This window comes from Tyto alba, unplaced genomic scaffold, assembly GCF_018691265.1.
Source record: "Tyto alba isolate M040663 unplaced genomic scaffold, T.alba_DEE_v4.0 Super-Scaffold_28, whole genome shotgun sequence".
NCBI classification, from domain to species: Eukaryota; Metazoa; Chordata; class Aves; order Strigiformes; family Tytonidae; genus Tyto; species Tyto alba.
Window position 1 is genome coordinate 16,475,480 of NW_024881302.1, and position 20,825 is coordinate 16,496,304.

Sequence of the window (20,825 nt, forward strand, 5' to 3'; positions counted from 1 at the left end):
TTCTGCCTCCGTAAGAACACCCCTAGCCACTCGTACAACTGGCTGCATCTCCAAAGCTGTTGTTGTCTCCCAAAATTTAAGTCAGTAATTTATCCTCCTTCCTTGCAAATTCCTGAATAGGGTAGACACTAAGTGCTCCTTCTCTGCGTTGCTGGCTCCTAGCTGCTGCTGTTCTAGCTAGTGCTAGCCTGAAATCAGTATTTATTATACAAATGGGATTAAATCCATTTTGATGTCAGACTTTCCTTCATACCCTCTGTGCAAACAGTTGTTTATGAATCAACAGCCCTAACTGCATGTCTCCAGAAAGTCATGAGGAAGATCATATTTTGACCCCTTTTTGACCATATGCTCCATCTGGTTAAAAGCTGAAACCAAGAATTTTTTATACAGGCCAGATACTTGTTACTTGGGGAACTGTGGGAATAATTAACACAGCTGTCTATAAAGGCAGCTTGTGACCATTCCTATTCATCGGAAAGTATATTCACCTCTTCACTTTTCCGAGTGTTAATTGGAAGCAGCAAGGAGTGTCAGAGTGGATGCTGAAAACCAGGGTGAGTTCAAAGACAGCCTACAGAGGATCTGTGGTCCAGAAAACAAGAGCTACCATCAGAGATCAAGCGAGCTCAGAGAAAAAGGCTGTAAATCAATTTGATTGTGGACCATCGCCATCTACAGAGCGAGGTGTCAGGTAAAAGCAGGACTTTCGGTCCCAACAGCCGCATCGTCCCTCTACTGGCACGTCTCCTGCCCCAGGCCCGCCTCCCCGGGCACGCCCCACAGGAGAGCTCCCGGCTTCCGCCGGGCCTGCGGGCTGGGCCTGCCCGCGCCCCGGGGCCCGGCCTAGGCGGGAGAGCGGCGCGGTGGGGCCCCGGCAGGTGCGTGTGCGGCGGGGCAGGACCGGCCCGGCCCGGCCCGGGCCGCCCTGGGGCGGGGTGGGGGAGCTCCGAGGCCTGGGCCCGGCCGGGCCTTGCCGAGCGCGGCGGGCGGTGCCGCGGCCGCCGCCTTTCCCCGCTGCAGCCCAGGCCCGGCGCCGCTGCAACGAGGCGTGACTGCCTTTAAAAACATGAGCGTGCTAGTTACTGTACTGTGTAAAAATAATGTGCTTGTAGACTCTGCTTAGCGCCGCATCGACCGGTTTTGCATTGAAGGATTTCACTGGCAGAAGCTGTAGATGCTTCCCACATATCTTGTAGGAAAAGCAGTGAGAGGTCTGGCATTTCCTTCATGGCTATCAGTACTGTTTATTGCCATGTAACAGGCCTGCCTGTGGAAACGACCCTTTCTGATACTATAAAACCTATTTTATGTACCTTGTGAGTCAAAGGTATTGCAAAGACTATGCAGTGGACACTAACAAAGAGATTACATCCCCTTTTTCTGAATACAGTTCAGGTGGGGGAAAGAGGCCTGTGATCAGCTGGTTAAATAAGATGCACAAATTGCACTTTGAATAAGGTTGCACTGTGATTTTCTAACTCTGTCACTTATGTTCTGCAGAGCTTCCTTTGGCATTGTTGTATATAATTAAGTAAACAGATTATGGAATTGATAATATATGCTGTAGAAATTTGAGGAGAATGATTTCACAGTTAAGTGCCTGAAGAGCAGCTGCTGTATGGATATGTCACAGAAGTGGTATGGCTGGGACCCTATAAGGAGGAAAAATACCCAGCCTACAGCACTGTGCTGCAAACCTGTTCTGAAAATCCAAGGCTATTCTAAATAAGATTGCCACGTTACAAACAAGGCTACAGTGGCATAACGGGAGCACCTTTGCGCTCTACTGGTTCAAATCTGTGTCTGACTCAGATTTTCACAGTGGTAATTTGCTGGTTTCCTGGAAGCATCTTTTTATAGAAAAGCCTTTTGCTTTTGTTCCTCTGTTTTGTCTCACTTGCCATTAGCAAGCTGTTGTTGCACACAGCATATATCCAAAGCTGTCCGGAAATTTGTCATCTCTCCTCAGATGCTTCTCTGTTTATATAGGGCCCGAAGGCTTTGTTGTAGTGTTATGAAAATGTCCCACTCCTTTCATGGTGGACATTATATCAGCTGTTTATCTTCACCTGCATTTGCAGTCACATCTCTGCAGACTAGATCTGTTAAGGCTTCGATCCAGTGTTCTGTTTTTTCACTATAACTGTTTTACAGTGTCTGGTAATGTAATGCAAAGTACACACAAATAGTTTCTCTGTAACAAAGTTATACTGTACAGAATAATCCTGAATCACTAAATGTAGGACAAGCCTGTCCTCTGATTGAAAATAGAAGAAAAGAATCTTCTCACTAAGGATAGATGCTATAGCATGTGCATTGAATTGGTGCCAATTTAGCCACCTTGAGTAGCACCTGAGCTGTTACCAAGCTTGTCTCATGACTGATGTGACTGTGATTACCTCCACATGGTTTTGTTGGAGCACTCAGGTTCTCTGTGCAAAGCGTGAATACTAAGGCCTTTCTTTGGGTAGCTTTGCCTGAAATAATTTGTTCTCTATCTCTGTAAATCAAAGATTTCTCATAAGACTTCACACGGTGCTCCTTTGTAAAAGTGGATGTGGAGCAGTCTCTTTCTCTGAGCCTGAGCCTAGGGCTGACTTCTCAGGAAGAAGTGTGAGAACCCTCTGCTTCCATACTCATGTAGGGAGCAACTCCAGGATCCTTTTGCAGGTAAATCTTTGTGTCTTTGCTGTTTTATGTTTTTCTTCCTAATTTTTAAGTTATTGGTACTTCAGCAGCAACTCTTAAGTGGAACTCTCTTTGTGGATATCGTTCAGATGTTTGAGCATTTGAGTCATAAATTTTCCTTTGTGTCAATGCCTTAATGAAGGCTTTGATGAAACATCTTTAGTCATTGAGTCAAACCTACATGACAAAACTAAATTACTTTTTATGCAGTATTAAATTTGGGGAAAGAATGTTTTCTAGGGTCAGATAGGTACCTAAGACTTAAGTGTAACTAGTTCTGTATCCCTTTAGATAGCACTTTCAGTATGCTTTACAAATCAGGAGTGTTCTCACTGCAGTCATACAGGTGGAAAAGAATAAGACTTACAGCTCTAGGATGATTAACCCAATATACCTGATGTGCACTTCCTACAAGTAATGTAGATATAAATAAAAAACCTGAATTGCAGATGATTTTGAATCTTTATGTCCACTTCCCGATCAGTGTTTGTGGCCTATCTAAATGCTGCCTTGGTTAACTTGAATCTCAGGAGGCTGAGCCAGCTAACGTCCATTGTTAGTGTTCTGTTTAACTTGTTTGCTTTCATTTAATACGCAGGTTTGGTACTTGGTTAAAAATAGCAGCTAGAATATTGGGGGGGGAGGGAACAGAACAAACCAAAATGGTTTAAGAGAGTCCACCAAAAGAGAGCATAATTTTGCTGTGAAGGCTTTTGCGGTTTTTCATGACTTTTTATCACTCTCCCTCATTTTTATCTTCCTTGTTCTTTACAGAAGGATGAGTCAGTTTCATTCACAAAAGCTCAAGATGTCCAGTGGGCAGTAGGAGCAAGGACTGGAACTGCAAGGACGTCTTGGAGGAAATGACATCCCCAGGACCCAGTGAGGTGAATAAAACCGTTCATCTTGCCATGGTTTTGACGCATTAATAGGATGGCATATGGTGTCAAAGTCTGTCTATGAAGAGATTGATTTAAGGTTTATAGTTATAGTGTATTAGCTCCTGCCTACACTCTTCTTTCAATAAAGTTTTTTTTGCCTGCTTCTCACACTGTTGTCCAGGAAGCTATCTATTACTAACTAACTTCTAGTTACTAACAGGTTAGACTAAACAGGAAAGGTGGATGGAAATCCTTCTTGCTGAGAACTCGTTGAAGGGTCTGGCTTAAAATTAAGTGTCTGTGTAAGGGATTATGGAACAAATAGACAAACAGGCAGGAACAAGTTGCAGAACCAGATGAAGCCCGCAGGAACAGTGCTGCTAATGATGGTCTCGGCAGCAAATGTATCACTACTTCTTAAAGAGGGTTTTAGGGCAAATCTGTGGACTTCAGACCTGGAAGTTTGACCACTACCAACTGAACTGGTAGAAAATATAGCAAGGTAGAATTATTGGACACCTGTATAAGTATTATATAGTGGGGAAGAGCCAGTATGGTTTCTGTAATGGGAAATAATGTCTCAAAAAAATGTTGAAATTCTCAGAAGGTCTAAATGAGCACGTTGAGAGGTCTGGCTTACAGTCTGTACTCAGGTTTCAGGAAGCTTTTAAACAGGAGCCCTCACCTGAGCAGCCCTTGACATAATATGGGAATTCCCTGTCATAAATAGACAATTGGTGCAAAGATAGGAAAGAGGATGTGAATAAAGGACAGCCCTCGTGGTGGCTGGAGGTCACCATTGGGGTGATGCAGGGATGTTTTGTAAATGACCCGGAAGAACAATGTTTCCAGCTGGATTTGCATTATTTAAGGTGATAAAGAAGAGGGCTGAGGGTGGTGAATTGGAAATGTAAACCAATTCACATGGGTGGGGAGCAGTCCTAATTTCACACATAAAATGAGCAAGTTTTTGGAGCTGTAATGACTAATTCTGTGAAGCTTTCTTCATCAGTGAAGTCTCAGTTTGGATAGTTATACACAGGCTCAGGGAAGACTGCATAAGCTCACAGTTACTAAGTACAAAGAAACTGCCTAGTTCAGAAGGTTCTGGTCTAGAGACCTGGAGGATGTGTGGAGAAGCACTGTGAGTTTATTCTGTTCTTCCCTAGGTTCCTGCTTTTGACCTGTGCTACAGAGCAGGATATAGGGAGAGGTGTCCTTTGATCTGACCCAGCATTGACTGTTCATATGTTCCCATGTAATCTGTACAACAGGGAATTGGTGTGAGGAATTGTCTCTCCAGAAGTGGCAATGTGTTCTTCTGTGCACCTCTTTGTCATGCTATCAGAAAGAGATATGTATGTGAGGAAAACTTTGAAGCTGCAGGTATCTGGACCAGTAAACCAAAAGTATATTCAAATTACTAGTGGGATTTTTTTTTTTTACCTCCTTTTAATAAAAACTTGTTAAATACGTAAGGAAGTACCCACAAATGCAGTCTTAGGAGGATTAAAGAAGCCTGTGTGGACTCACTTGTGCCTTGACTACCAGGTGTGTCGGCTGCTGAACTGTATTTTACACAGATTTTCATTGTCTTTCTGATTTTGACTAGCAGGGTCCCTAAACACTTGTCTGAGACTAGCCCAGCAGCCCTGTAGACTTTAGGCACTTGCACAGACTTACGCAGCTCTTGATCTTCCTTTTCTGACTTCTGTACTTTTTTTTTGTGTATGTGTACACACATGTGCTCAACAACTTGTAGCTAGTTTGCTTACAACAGGATTAGTAAAAAGCAATTAAATCCACAGCTTATCCTTATTTGAGGCACAGAAGTAGAATTCATTTTACTATACAAGCAAGAAAATCTAGATAGAAATGAAAAGTTGCAGAATTTGTTTGGAGGCTTAGATGTGAAGAGATTGTGTCTCTTGCTTCCCAAATATATAGAGCTTGGGTACTTGATACATACTGTGTTCTACAGTGTGCTTTTTCATAGGCAAGAAGGGATTTGTATATACAAGCAACATCCTTTATAGAAAGTGTAGATAGGCTTTGAGGCATAGACTTTTATGTTTCCTACATAACAGACAGGGAGGTAAAGGGTAGACTGGGGCTTTTCTGGATTTCTGAGATAATATTGCAGTTCCCTCGTTCAGCATTTTTGCTTTTAAAGCAATCACATTTCTCATGACTCTAAGGCAGTTTCCTACTGCTGTTTCTAATGAGTTGAAGATGCTGAGATCTATCTAGGATCAGCCCATAGCAGTGAAATTACAGGTGCCCTAAGGCTGCCAGTATAACATTTACATGAGAGTACTCGAAGCTTTTAAGAATTACTTAATTGGAAGTGCAATAGGTGCCAGGCAACTCAGATCCTGTTTCTGATGTCACATTCCATAAGAGCACAAATTACCAAATGAGTTAAGGCTCAACTCGAATTGGCCATGTTTTCAGCATGTCTTTATGTGTGGCTGATGAAGCGGAAGTTCCAGTTAATACTGTCAGAGAAGTCTGGAGGTGCTGTCTTCAGTGCAAAGCATTCCTTTGATCAAGTTGTTCAGAGGGTCAGCCTGATACAGGGAAGTGTTCCTCCTCCATCCCTTACTTTCTGCAACCCTTTTTCCTGTTTGCACTGTTTCTCCTAGACAGGGCTCTCATTTGCAAAGGCCACCAGACAATTTCTTCTGAAGGTAGGCTGGTGACTTCTGACAAAATTTTTGAGGATTCCCACTAGGTGAAAGTCACGGTTCAGAGCAGAATACCTGGCATGGAGGTGGCCATTCTGTGGCAAGTCTTTGACATCACTGAATTATTGCAATAAAGATTTAGAAAAAAACAGCCAGCCAGCCAACCAACCAAAACATCTCATCTCTCTGCCAGTTGTACCAATGTGATTTGTTTTGGCTGCCTATTTTTATATGTGTCTGGATTCTTCTGAAGTGAAATGTAACACTGTTGGGGAGTTGGCACTGGTGATCCAGAGTGTAGCAATGCTGAATTTGTTTCAGTGTAATTCAAGGAAACTACTGATGGTGAATCTTTTCTTTGTGAGAAACGTCAGTGCAAGATAAAGATTGGTTTTGATGGTGAAAGTTGTTGTAGCAATTTTTAAAAGTTGATGATCTGGTGAAAAATGAGTGGCAACAGCTAGTTATTTATGTATCTACTTCCCTTGCAGGTTCAGCTGTACATAGGATTCTTTCTCCATTTCTAATTATGCATGATGTTGAACTTCTGCTTTTTTCCCTTATAAATACATGTGGTTGAATTTCAGTACTGATGAGGCATCTTCTGAAGCCTGATGTCTTTGGATTGTCTTGTAAGAGTCCTTTCTTGAGGCTGACATTTTCCAAATTTAGTGTCAGTGGGGGAATTTTAAAAGTTTGGCTTCAGCTTTTTGTGTATTCAGTATAAGAAAAGTACATTTCCCACTGTTCTCGTAGCTTTTTGTATAAAAAAGGCTAAAGAATATCTCCAGCAGTGCCCCAGATGGAAGATAGTCTATTACTAGACCAATAGAAAACTGCAAATTGTTTTTGAGTTTGAGCTAATGATGCACTGTTGGTATCATGATCTCCAACTCCAAAATCTCTTAGCCTATTTCGAAGTGCTTTATACAGTGAGTAAATAAGTTTGTTCCTGTTCAGCAGGTATGAAGACTGTGGCACAGAAAAAGAAACATTAACTTTTTGAAGCTCACATAGTAAATTGGTGTCAAGAACAATTGCAGGTTACGTAGTGGCCTCAAATATATATTGTTGACTGGAACAGCGCACTCATCTTTCTGGTAGGTTGAATTTAAAGCTTATTTTGTGGAGATTCTAACATAAACATTTCTACAGCATGATAAAGAAATTTGTCACTGAGACTGTAAAAAAGGGCATCTCCCAACTCAAATGTTCTGTGTCCTGTGGAGTTCCAGATTCTGATCTGGCTACATTACTGTTGAAAATGATTGATGCATGACTTCTGTGGACTCTTTGTGTCAGCACAATTTTTGAGGTGGTTGTTTCCTGTATTTTTCTGTCTGTTTAACAGATTATGTTAGTTCTAGGTAAAAAGGATGTAGTACTGGTTCATCTTTGTTTTCAATTTCTGAATTTCCTATCCCAACAGTTAGCAAACTTATTTTTACTGCTAACTGGAGCAGAGTTACTTTTTATGTGCAGTCCTTAAGAGATGAGTACTCAAGCTGCAGTTTTCTGTTTGCTTAATAGTAGAGCCCAATATTTGCCTAGCCTGATGTAGACAGAGCTAAATCTGTCACCTGCTTCTGTAGTTCGTCTAGGTTGTCCTATTAGTTATAACTTTCAGACTCATTGTTGTGGAGAGATCTGTAAAAATAAGAGTTTGTGGAAAATAGTTACTTTTAAATAAGCTTTATATTCCTAAATATGTTTATATTGATTTTCTAGAACTATGCCAAGAAAAAGAAAGCTGTTGGCTCAATTAAGTGCTCTCCAAAGCAACTCCAGCTTCCCTCCCTTTGATGCCTTGGAGAATCTGAATCCTACACCTGATGGGGTTTCTTCTCCAAAAAGCAGCAAATACTTTGCGGTAGAGAAAAAAAATCCTTCCCAGCTAGAAGCAGATTTTTTTAACCAGCCCTGTATTAGTCTGGCCAAGTCCTTTCTGGGTCAGGTAAGACATGAACACTGAAATTACTGTACTGGAATATGTGCTAGCTAATAACTGAGTGTAAAAGGATGAAATTCTTTTTTTGCCATTTGACTCTGGGGCTTTGCTATTTTAAGAGTACAGCTCTCATTCCTTCTCTTATTAAGTGCAGTGGAATTTAAAGACTAGTAGCCAAATCTATTTTGGATGAAGTCAGAGGAGTAATTTTTCAGGTTTAGTTTACTGTTACATTTCAAAATTAGTTTTTTGTGGAATCTTTCTCCCTTTTTTCTGCTTTACTGAAATGTACTTTGCTGGTTGCAGTTTGAAGGTTGTTTCAGGCCCGTTATTTTTCCCTTTCAGGTATGTTTTTTTGTTGTTGTTGTTTCTGGCACTTGCTTAGCCCAGTGGAAAATAATGCTCTGCAGTCAGCAACATCTCCTCCTTTGCCTTCATTTTAATATCTTGTGATGCTAATAGCATGGCAGGGTCTTGGCCTTTCTTGACCAGTACCCACTGTCATAGTGTACTTGAATATTTCATTCTTATCTGCAAGTTCAGCAGGCTGCTTGGTACTTTATTTTATGCTGCCCTGTATGCTTTGAAAGTTCTCTCTCATACAACCTACTTTTATTTTTGCTGTTCTGAATGACTTAGTATTGTCAGTACACGTGGTGAGCTCTCTAATGATCGTCTTTCTGAGGCTATTAACACAGATACGTGAGGCAGCACAGGCCCCAGTGTGGAGATGTTGAGGACTCCATAGTCCCACAGTTAAACTCTCTTCGTTCCAAAAACTGGTATTCCTATCTCTTGCTCCTGAGTTTTCAAGCCATTGTTCATGAAAGGACTTTCTCCCTTATCCCATTGCAGAAACTTTGAGGAATCTTTGGACCTTGTTGAAAGCCTTTGGAAATTAGAGTGGGGGAGATTGAACGTGTCTCTTCTGCTTAGTGACTCCTTCAGAAAACTCTCCCTCTGTTTCCATGGGAGGGAGTTCCTCCAGTGTTTTCCCTATAAAAAGTTCCAGTTTGGGACCTCCTAAATGCGATTGCAAAATGTGTTTTTAGTTTCACTGCTATGGTCTTATCTTCCGAGAGTCTTTTTTTATACCTTTATTGTCTGTAGGGTGAACAGACTCTCTGGGTTCTCATTGGTTTAGATAACTTCAGGAATTTGTTCCACAAACTGTTGGTTTTGGCCTGTCTTGCTGTGTCTAGTCTTTTTTTTTTTTTTAATTTTCTAAGAATATTGTCTTGCTTGTAATTGATACCTATGCTCTGCTTTTTAACCCTGCTGGGTTTTTTTTGGTCTGTCTTAACCTCTCTCTGATACATCATGTGTGTTTGCTATCTTTATAGACATCCTGCTAGAGGCTTGTCTTTCCAGCTTTAACCTTTGGCTGCCTCTCTTAAGTTCTTCCTAACAAGCTTCCTCACTTTATGTAGTTTCCCCTTTTTGTTGGGAAGCAGAAGTCTGATGGATTATTTTTGGACCTTCGTGCTTGTGGAAGGACACTGAACTTTATACTTCATGGTCATGATACAAAGTTGTTTTTAGGGATAAGTGTTTGGAAAACACTTTGCATTTTGCTCTGGATCGGTTTGAGAGTTTAGTCTTTACTTTTGAGATCCCCGATTACTCACTCTGCAAAACATTTGATGGTGTCTAAAAAAAACATAGCCTATGTACTGTCCTAGTGTGGTATTTACTTGGTCTACGTGAGGATACCTGAAGTCTTCCAGTACTGATGAATTTTTTATTATCTTAATGACTCTCAACATCCTTTTGCATTCAGTTACCCTGAGCAGACAATATTTGGGTCCTAATTCTGTACTTTTCCTATTTAGTCCTAGAATTACAAGCCAGGCAATTTCTATCATAATTTTAGATTTTCTTTAAAGTATAACACTCAGTCTCCCATGACCTGGTTTTATTCTCTCATTTTCTTAGACTTATAACTATAATGGTAATTTAGTGTCTCATTCGTTATCTTAATTCTACCAAATTTTGGAGGTGGCTAGTATATTAATATTGCTTACCTTAAACGTGATACTTGAGTTCTCTGAAACAAAATAATACCCCAAAACATACGTGCAATAAACGGCCTCAAAATGAACTGTCATATCACCAAGACACATCCTCAGTGCGAAGGAAAAACCTCTGTAAAATAGTTCACTGTGAGGTACTGTGAACAATCACCATTTTTTAACTGTTTTAACTGTGAGTATTTGGTGTGTCTGAAGAGTCAAGTAAATGCCTTCATGCTTTTAAAATCATAACCTAACTGTTGCATTTCATCACATTGAAAGGGAAATGTGGCCACATGGGTGTGCTTTTGGGGTGTTTACAGGCAGTTGCTAAACACCAGTGCTTTTCTGAAGTCATTGCATTTTTCATAAAAATAATAAACAGATTGTTTTCAACAATTTGAGAAGTGCTGTAGGGAAACTGTGATATACTGGTGTCGCAACATTTGAAACTGACTTCTGGAGCATCCATACTGGATCAGGTCAGTAACTGCATCAGCAATCCAGCACAAACATCTGTTAGGAATTAAGCTTTGTTTCTTGAAGGTCATTGTTGAATGGCTGGTTTTCAAATATGGAAGTGCTGAATGTAGTATAATTAAACTGATAGCTGTTTCCTAAATGAGACTACACTGCAGTATTTCTTAAACACACATCAAGTAAAACAAGAAGTTTAGAAATCAGGTCAAACCACAAAAAACTTTGTATGAAGTTCAGTGATTGTTTTATTTTGAAAGAGAATCTTTTCACTGTCGTGTATTGTTTTGTTCCCCCCCCGCCCCCGCATCTGCTTTGTTTTATTTAAGGAGGTACCAGCAGCAAGGAACACACTGTAATAACAAAGATCTGTTGTCGTCTGCCTGAAGCCAATTCCCAGCTTTCCCGCACTGCCCCTCTCTGTGGTGCAGAAAATACAGAAATAGCATTGATACTCACTCTGGTCATGATTATGGTTAGGGACTAGGACTTGTTTGAAACATCACTGTGAAGAGTAGTAGTTATTTAATTGTGCCACTGTTTTATTTCTTCTGATACAAAGAATATACATTCTTGATGCTTCAAGGTAGATACTGGTGGTGCGTTTTTGCCTTAAACCTGGAGGACTGGAGTGGAGAATGCAGAAAATAACCACCAAAGCAACTCTGTGGGCTTTATAGGATCGTAAATTTGGTTCTTTATGATAGTGCCACATCTAGCCACTCCAGGCATTTAGTGGGGTGAATGACACGTAGAAACTCTGTACTGGGATGTACAATGGAAGCTGAAAAAGTTCACGTTAGCTTATAGACTGGTCTGCTGGATGGAGAGGGGAGTAGGTAGTACCATCAGGTCCTTTTTGACGACTTTTTTGTTTCCACAGCTCTTGCAGTCTGGTTATTTTGTACAGAGGGTTGCTAACTGATACACTCTGACCTCTCTTTCAGATTTTAGTTCGCAAACTTCCTGATGGCAGAGAACTCTGGGGGAGGATTGTTGAAACAGAAGCTTATCTGGGTGGGGAAGATGAAGCTTCCCACTCAAAAGGTGGGAAACAAACTCAACGAAATGCAGCAATGTTCATGAAACCAGGAACTCTGTATGTGTATCAGATCTACGGGATTTATTTCTGCGTGAATGTTTCCAGCCAAGGTAAGTTGAGGCTGAAAGAGATTTAATGCCTAAAGCATAGGGCTGATATTTCAAGCTATGGTTGCTGTGGTGCAGTCACTTGTGAGTTCCCTGGGGGCTCTGAAGTCAATGATTTGCTGCCATCTTTCCTTGGGACCAGGGTTTTGCCAGTGTGACCTGTACATAACTGTGGACAAGAGTGTGTTAACTTTCAGCATTACACATGGGGCCCATCTCCAGGTGCACAGTGACCAGCCCAGAGGGGTTTTGGTCCCCGTTGTGGAAGCTGGTCAGGCACAGCAATAAAGACTAAGGACTGGAGGAGAAGCTTGATAGGATGGAGCTTTCAGTTTTGATGACCTGGACTGCTGCCTTATTCATGTCATTCAGTGAACTTTGTTCCTTGAAACTGGTGATGTAGAAGTAAATTTGCAGTCTAATGACAGCCTAAATCTTGGTGTCTGTTGTCATGACAATAAAGTCTTCTGTCTCCTACCTGTATCTTCAGCTGTAAATTTTGGGGAAAACTCAAAGGTATGAGGTATCCTAAGCTTAAGCAGGGAGTTAGTGTTGGAGCGTTTTAGCTGCTTTGCTGTATCTTAAAACAGAAGAAAAAAAAAATCAAAATACCCAGACTCTTACAGAATCTTCAATCTTCTTTTATTATTCTCAAGATACTATAATCAGCCCCTAATCAAATTATTCTGGAATTTGCTGAGGCTCTCCCTCCACAGCTCCTCTTAACATGCAAGTGTTACTTCTAAAACTCGGGGTTTTTCTTTCCTGTAAGAATGAGAGGGATTGCCTTGCAACAAAGCTATTAGTTAATTAGACACCTTGAAACAGCAGCAGGTACTTCTTGGATACTCATTTTGTTAAATTATTTTTGATATTTTTTGCTTTCACCATTTCAAATACATAGCTTAAGAAACCCCTCTGCTTATATATTCCTAACAGTAACCATTAATCCTCAGGTTTTGGCCTCTGGACAGGAGCTGAGCAGAAAAAGTGCCAGGTTATACTGTGGGGGAAGAGCCTGTCTTTCTGAACGGAGGTCTGGAGTCTGGTGGATGAACACATGTGAATTTAATTACATTGTCTCTGCCAAATCTATGCAGATAATGAAAGCAGAATGGTTCATTTTTCAGGATGGGATTCTTAGTGTATGAAATACTAGGAATAGGAATTTTCATTAAAAAAAAAGATGCTTAGCCCTTGAATTCTGAAAAGATTTCTTTGAAATTTATACTTTGGGAAATTTTCCCTTATATACCTGTGTTTAGTTTTGTAATAAATCAGTTAGCGCTCACTGTTGTGATGGATTTAGTTGGATTTTTTGTTACAAATTTACTCTCCATTAGCCTGTCAGCATGCAGCTATGCTGACACCCAGCACCCTGTCAGGAGCGCACTGAAGTAAAGATCGTGGCTCTGCGTGTTGGGTATCACAGATGGATCTACATCAGTAGGTTTTACTCCTTCAGAGTATTTGCTCACGTGCAGATGTGCTGAAATAAAAGAATCTGAGGAGGAATCATACCTGAGATGTTTTTCTCAACATAGAGAAGCCTGTCCTGTCATTCAGTCTGAGGGAAGGATTGAGAATGTCCTCTTTCATGGTGGCACTTAGGCACCTGGATAGAAGGCAAAAGCATTTCGTTCTCTGGGTTTGGGACAGATCTCAGAAGCTTTGTTTTGAATCTGACTCTGGCTGTGCAGAAAACACAAGGAAACACTGATAAAAAAGAAGTCTGTTGTGGCATTTCTTGGTCGTCCTTGGTAGCACAGACCACGCTCTGCTTATAGCATGAACTTCTGATGTAATAGGTTTCATCATCTTTGTGCAGGGAATTTGACACAAAATACCTAAGTACTTCAGGGTCTCCCTGGGAATGCTGCAAAAACCTGAGTGACTGACCAGGAGACTATAAAAGGAATATGAACGTATCATTTCTGATGGTGTTGCTTGGAAAGACTGAACAGAAGTTACTGAGAGAACTAAATGCTTTTCCTTTTCAAAGGACACATCTCCAATGATGTCCCAGAGCTGCATCACTCTTTTGTTGGATTTTGGCAGTGCAAAGCTCAGAGCACCAGGAGTTAAAAAGTGGAGAACGTGGAATGATTGCATCTATTCCCATGTATTATCTTCTGCCTCCTGGGATCTTTCATATTCTCCCCTCAACTGTCTTCCAAGCTGAAGGTCTGCTTAGTTATTCCTTCCTTAGACTCTTGCTCCAAGCCAGTCCATAACATTGATAATCCTGGTTGCATGCCCCTGAATCTCTTCCAGTTTCATGAAATCTTTCCATTGATGGAGGGGAGGAGCAGAACAAGTCTAGACATGCACGCAAATTCCGGGACAGCGGAGCAGCTTCCTTTATATGAGTAGTTGGGGTTTACATCTGAGAATACTGGATGGCATTGCTGCAGCAAATCGGAGCAGTGGAGAAGGGGGTTTCCCGATGTCTTCAGACACACACAAATTGACCCTCTCTTAAGCCATTTCCATTTTGACCTGGATGCATGTTAGCAAAGTTCATACTGAATGACATGAGAATTAGGGGAAAACCAGAGGCTGATTTCAGGAGAAATCAGTTCTAGAGATTTTCCAAATGACTCTTGAAAGAAGTTTCTGTTTAGCCATTGGGTAGTTTGCATCAAAATATTCAAGCAATCATACACTGATTTTTAACAAACCATTTATTTCTGGAGACTTGGAACAAGCACATAGATTTAACTGAGAACGAGTGTGGGTTTAGGTGGTTTATTAAAGTTAGCACAAACTAACAATCACAAACAAATTCTTAGCTGGTTTAGATTAAACGATCTAGTTTTGCAATGTAGGCAGGTCCTTGTGCTGCTTAAATTACAGGATTCTTGTAGGAGGAAGGCAAGCAGTTCAGAGAACCAGTATATCCTCTTCAGTACTGGCAGTGACTGCTGTCCTTCTGCCTCTCAGATGCTTGAACTGAGTGACCGCAGAGCTGATTTGGAGCTGCCAGCTTAATGAAGACAGCTGTCCTCTTACTGGAGAGAGGTCAGAGTGCTGCACTGTCCCTGTGTTGTCTGTGCCCGCCTTCTTGGCGCAGGCACTGCACGGGGCTGTCCCAGACACACACTGTTGGGACCAGGCAAGCAGCATGAATTGGACTGCACAGCAGACTTTGTTTTAAAAAAGTAGTTTTAACAGTGACTTGAATCATGCTGGGGCCTTCTTGGCCCTTAATCAGCTCAGGATCTGAGGCCTGTACGAGATGTGCAAAGCTTTTATGTGCTACTCATACTTGTGCCCCTGTGCTCAGCTTGTCAAGAATGGGGTATTTGGCTTATGAGACTCTGGCTCTGTAGAGATCTCTTGTTTTGGTGTGTAATCTCGTAGCATTGTCTGTTTTAACACCAGGTGGAATAAACCTGTTTTCTATATTTGGCTTACGCTAGACTTCGGGCTCAGCAGTATCACTCAGGGATAGGAAAAGGTGTGTCACCAGCAGAGCTGTGCTGGCAGAGGTACTTGGTAGAGCAGCTGCAAAAGCACAGACTTTACTTTGAGAGCCACCACCCCTGTAGTGTCCTCAGCAGCCTGTCCCCAGCCCAGCCTGATGCTGCCAGCTGACATCAGCATCTCTGTGTCCATAAAACCATAATGAGTTGAAGGGTGGGCTCAAGTATTTCTTTTGTCACTGGGGAAGGGGAAATCTTTGTGCACATCACTGAGATAAAGCTGCATCGTGGGGATTTTACTGCGAGAGGTCTTCCCGTCACTGGGTGACCTGCTACTGCCTGAAGCCATGGCAGGCATCACTACACTGTTCTTTTGGAGAGATCATAGATGGTAGAGGAAGAAGAGTTTATAGAAAAAAATATAACCAGTGTCTTTCAGTGTGCATGGATCATGAGCAGCACAGTAATCTCTGTACTAAGAGCTTTCCCTAGGTTAAGAGGGATGTTGGGCTTCCCTCACTTCAGAAAGAGACTAGATGCCGGTCAAGCTTCTCTTTGCTGTATTTGTTTCTCTGTAATTAGCCAAGGTGTGCATTTTACCGCCAGTTCTGAAAGAATAGCTTGTAAAATGGAGATCTCAGTGATAGTTTACCCAGGCCCAGGGTCCCACTGCATGGACTTCCCCCTAACTTTCAGATCCTAGACTTAGGACTTTGAAGTAAGTGTTTTGGGAGCAGTGAGTCAGACGGGTGGAGAGAGGGAGAAAATTTTCTCTCCAGTGGCCAAAAGCTGTTTCCAAGAATGGGAGCTGGAGCTGTTCCAGGGAAGGAGCAGCAAGCGGCGCAGTGGGGGTGTGGGACTTCCCTATCGTTTCATGATTTCTAGTTGCTCAGGGAGAGAATTGTTGTTAAATCCCAGCTTTTAGCTCTGAATGCTGCTCATTATGTGGCGTGACTCTTAGGCACAGGAGGCAGATACCCGGCATCTCTGGACTGGCACTGCTGCTGCTGGCATGTCAGCAGCCATAGCCCTGGCAGGCAGATGCTGCAGCCAGATAACCCCTGAGAGCAAACTGCTGCAGGCTGCAGAGAGGGAGGAAGGCAGGCTGAAGCACTCTGGCAGGCAGGAGTTGAGTCGGAAGGATTCGGCTACTCTTTGGTCGTTAAAATAAAACTTCTGATGTGCAAGTATGCTCAGAAGGACACGAGCATCAGCACAGGGTTGTGGGGGCAGAGAAGGCAGTAGCTCATCGTGGCATCCCTGCCCTCTTCTCATACCTGCTGTCTCCACCTCCTCCCACAGCTCCGGTGGGGTTGCTGCCACATTCAGGGGCTGCTGCTTCAGAGCAGAGCGCGGTGTCTGTGTTGCACACTGCTAGAAAGAGTGTGAAAACTTTCCCGTGGAAATGCGGAAAGAGCAGCCAGAAACAGAAATGCCAGGGAACCCCTGCCACAGCTCTGCTGATGCTCTGGGACCAACTGCAGTTTCTCTGAGTGCTTGTCTCTCTCCACATGAACTCCCAGGGACTCAGTTCAGTTCAAGTGTAAACACGGTTTCCACTTGCAGTTGTGATGGATGAAAGCAAGTAATGTAATTAGTGATAGCTCAGAATCCCACAGTTGCTCCTGGCGAGTCAGGCAGCATCCTGATGCGAAGGACGTTTCTTTGTGCACGGATAAAAAGCAGAATTAGGACATGGAGCATGTTCTTAAAAATCTGAAATGACCTTTGAGCTCTCAATCACTGCAGGACAGGGAAGCAGCTTCTTGGCTGCCAGATTAGCATCAATCCCCCTCCTTAGAGAAGGGAGTGCCTGGGAGCAGATTGCTGACAGCTGTTGGAAATAAGTCTGTTGACTTCACGGAGCTGTAGTGAGGGCAGGGGGTCTTAGAGCAGGTTCAGGGCAACAGGCACACCTGGAAATCCAGAAATCAGGTCCCCAGTTGAGAGCCCAGAAGGGTAATTTAGCGTGGGATTTGTACAAAATATGAGCGGGATGCTATTTTTGGAAATCACAGGTCTTCAGGGATCTGTCAGTGCCTACAAAAAAAGCCTTTGCCAGGCGTGAGCATGGCTCCAGATGTTTGAGGCTGGAGAGGGAGAGGGGATTCTTGCGGAGCGGCATCCCGGAACACGCAGATGCTGGCGGGGAGGAATGCTGTGGGCGGCCCCAGCACAAGGGGTGCTGTGTGGGGCAGCACACAGGCTGCTTTACCAGGCTCTCTCCTCGCCCACTCAAGGTCATGAGAAGACCTTCCTTGCTGTCCAGTGGAAAATACCAAGGAAGTGTTTGTGTCCCACTTTGGCTGGAGACCCTTGTCACAGGGAAACGTCTGAGCTCAGAGCTGCATCTTGGCTTCACTGTCACCAAAATGGGGAAGGGCAGCTGGTTACCACAGCTCTGGGGGCTGGAGTTTCCTAAAGCTCCTGCCAGGGTGGCAGATTGCATTTGAGAAGAGAATCTGTCCGTACACTTCTTGTCATAGAAAAGTCTCTGCTGAAGCGGTGCTGCCAGGGCTGTCCATCCCGCAGCCAGGCTGTGCAACCCTGTTCTGCCCCGGGCCCTGGCTGGCGAGAGCTCCCCTGGCACAAGGGCTGGGCTGGCTCTGGGCTGTCGTTCTGCAGGTACCCGAAGCCGTGGTGGTCCCAGCTGCTGCTGCGGCTCTGCGGGGAATTGGAAGGGGCAGAGCCTGCAGCCGGGGCTCCAGTGGCGGCTCCCAGCGCCTGCCGCTCCCTCCCGCGTTCCTCTTTGTCCAGCCTAACTCTGCAAGCTGCCTCTTCCTCCTGGCCCTGTCCAGACTCAGCCTTCCTCTCCTTTGTTAGCTGGAGTTCTTGTAATCAGAGTTCATTATAAATCCACTGGGTTTGGGAGCAGCTTTGGATAGCTACGCCAAAACTGAACCATATGTGTATTTATTCCTGAACATTGTGCTGACATAAGAAAAACCTCTTGCCCTCTGGCGAGCCTTGGAGCAGCAGCAGGGCTTAGTAACATCAAGAAGTGGGGTTGGGGAAGTGCAAGTCAGCACTGATGGATAAAAGGACACAAGAGCGATGGGACCCTGGGCATTCAGGAGGGGGAAGGGAGCGCGCTGACCCCAAATTAGCAGCTGACTCCAGAGCCTGGCACTTGAGGCAAAGTGGCCCCTGAGAAGGACGGAGGGCGAGGTTGGGCGCTGCGGGCCAGTCCCTGCGCCCTCAGGCGCGGAGCTGAAGCGCTGGGGCGGGCGGTGGGGCTGAACACCCGGACCACGACCCTGGACTAACACCTGGTTCTTGTTCTGCGCAGGGGAAGGGGCCGCAGTATTGCTTCGCTCCTTGGAACCTCTTCAGGGTTTAGATGTGATGCGGGAGCTGCGCAGTGCTTCAAGGAAAGGCCCCACAAAGCCGCTGAAGGACTGGCAGCTGTGTAACGGGCCCTCCAAGCTCTGCCAAGCGTTTGGGATTGACAAGGCTTTCGACCAAAGGGACCTGACGCAAGATGCAGCCATCTGGATGGTACCTGGACATGACCTACCAGGGGAGCAGGACGTGGTAGCCACAACAAGGATTGGTATTGGGAACAGGGGAGAGTGGGCAGAGAAACCTCTCAGGTTTTATTTACGAGGAAACAAATTTGTCAGTGTTGTAGACAAGAAAACTGAGAGAGTGATGGCAGCAAGGGGCCACTCCTCTTGCAGCTGATACATCTTGCGACTGTGCCACTGGGCAGGACTTGAGCTGTGCTCTGTCCTATAGCCTCAAGCTATGTCATGGCAGCAGCAAGGGCAGGCAGAGGGGCTTGGAGGTTTTTAACAATAAAGGTACTTTATCACAAGGAATGGGGCAAGGTGGAATTTTATTTGTGGGGCAGACTGGCGTGGGTCTCCCAGCCAGAACTGAGGTGGTTGTTCAAGGCCACTTTCTCCCTTGCCAATGGATCCAGGCCTAATTAAGGCAGATGAGTGGTGAAGCTTCACAGCTTTGACCTGCCGTGCTGCTCCCATCACCGCTGGCCCCCAGTAGGACACCATCACCGGGCTGCTGCAGTGGGGCACTCAGAAGCTGGATGGCAGCAGGGCTGACTGAGAGGAGGCAAAGGGGGGGGAATCAGCTACCTAGGGGGAGGGTGTGGAAGAGACTGAGCCAGGATTTTGTCAGACAGGATGAGAAGCAATGGGCACAAGCCAAAAAACAGGAAATTCTCATTAGCTGTATGGAAAAAATTTTCACCATGAGGGTGGTCAAACACTGGAACAGCGACCCAGAGCAGCTGTGGGACATTCAAACCTCCACTGGGCGAGCTCCTGAGTGACCTGATCTAACACGTTTTCTCTGAGCAGAGCTTTGGACACAAGACCTCCAGAGACCCCTTCTAGCCTCTAGCAGTATATAACATCCAGCTCAGAGAACAAGAATGTTTTTTGTTTGTTTTTCCCAGCTGCTTTTGGAACCACTTCAATCTCCACAGTGCTGAGATTTCTGTGATGCTGCAGCCTGCCATGAGGTACAGGGGGGGAAAATGCCTCTGGGATTTAGGGCAGAACCTGCAGCACTACAGCCACGCTGGCAGTTTGAAGGGTGACAGGGATACCCACTGCCCCTTAAGATTCACATGCAAGAAAAAAGCTCAAGTTTTTCAAAACCCTTGTCCCCATCACATGAAAAAAATCTTGTTTGTCCCCTTCTGAATGGCCTTTATGCTGATCGCAGTAGCTCACCTTGATGTACAGTTGGGGGCTGGCTGGGACTGGTGCCCTACAGCAACATGGATCAGATTTTTTAGATCAGTTCTTGCTCTTCTGTACCATCCCTGCTTGCAGCTGCAGGGGGAGACTCACCGGAGGGACCATGAGAAGTCGCTCTCAGCAGGTATCTGGTGCACTGTGGACACAGAGCTCCCCCAGCAAGACTGTGCCTTGCTGGTGGCAGATCAGTTACACAAAGCTCACAGTTTCACCCAGTTTGTGTGGGCAAGTGAAGCTCCTCTGGGAAAAACTCCAGCTTGTGTGTGTGGTAGAAGGGAAGAAGGTCTTAAGGAGGAACCTGACAGTCTTGTAACAACGCGCACCCCTGGAAGCCGCCACCACAGAGGTGAAGGTGTGTGTCCCCTTCTCGCCTCTCACTGAGGTGCTGTGGGGAACAGTGGCCTCACGCAGGCCGGGGGGCAGCTGGCATAAGCTCCTGCTGTCCCAGCAACAGGGGAGCAGTCCCGAACCAGATCAGGGAATGCAGCCACGCACAGACCTGTATCTTGGTTTTTGGCTGGACAGCTTTAACCCAGGCCAGGTTCCCAGTAGCGAGGGGAACAGAGGAGCAAAACAAGCCCTGGGGAACAGTTCTGAGTGCCCTTAGCACCAGCCTCTGGCTGCGTGGAGCCAGGCTGTCCGTGCACTTGCAGCTTGGCCAGCTAATTTCAGTCCTGCTCATCAACTAAGCTCCCCACCCCCAGTCAAAAACTGGAAACCCTGAAACCCCACAAGCACAGGGGCTGCTCAGTGACAGCCCTGCACCAGTAGACGTTTAGTAATGAAGATAGCAGGGAGAGGAAATAATAAGCTGTAACACAGTGAGCA

At 44.5% G+C, this 20,825-nt stretch overlaps 1 protein-coding gene across 3 annotated transcripts; it reads left to right on the plus strand.

Annotated features, from left to right (window-relative positions):
- The first annotated feature begins 749 nt into the window (after positions 1-749).
- On the plus strand, positions 750-19,091 carry MPG (N-methylpurine DNA glycosylase). 3 transcript variants are annotated; one of them, XM_042798313.1, is made up of 7 exons: positions 750-881; positions 2,517-2,673; positions 3,466-3,578; positions 7,220-7,359; positions 7,988-8,213; positions 11,644-11,848; positions 18,560-19,091. In XM_042798313.1, exons 5-7 carry the CDS (start codon positions 7,992-7,994, stop codon positions 18,952-18,954), a joined length of 822 nt encoding a protein of 273 aa, XP_042654247.1. In that variant the 5' UTR covers positions 750-881; positions 2,517-2,673; positions 3,466-3,578; positions 7,220-7,359; positions 7,988-7,991; the 3' UTR covers positions 18,955-19,091. The 3 variants fall into 3 exon arrangements, with proteins under 3 accessions (XP_042654247.1, XP_042654246.1, XP_042654248.1); XM_042798312.1 differs by having other exon boundaries at positions 7,223-7,359; XM_042798314.1 differs by lacking the exon at positions 2,517-2,673 and having other exon boundaries at positions 7,223-7,359.
- The last annotated feature ends 1,734 nt before the right edge of the window (positions 19,092-20,825 follow it).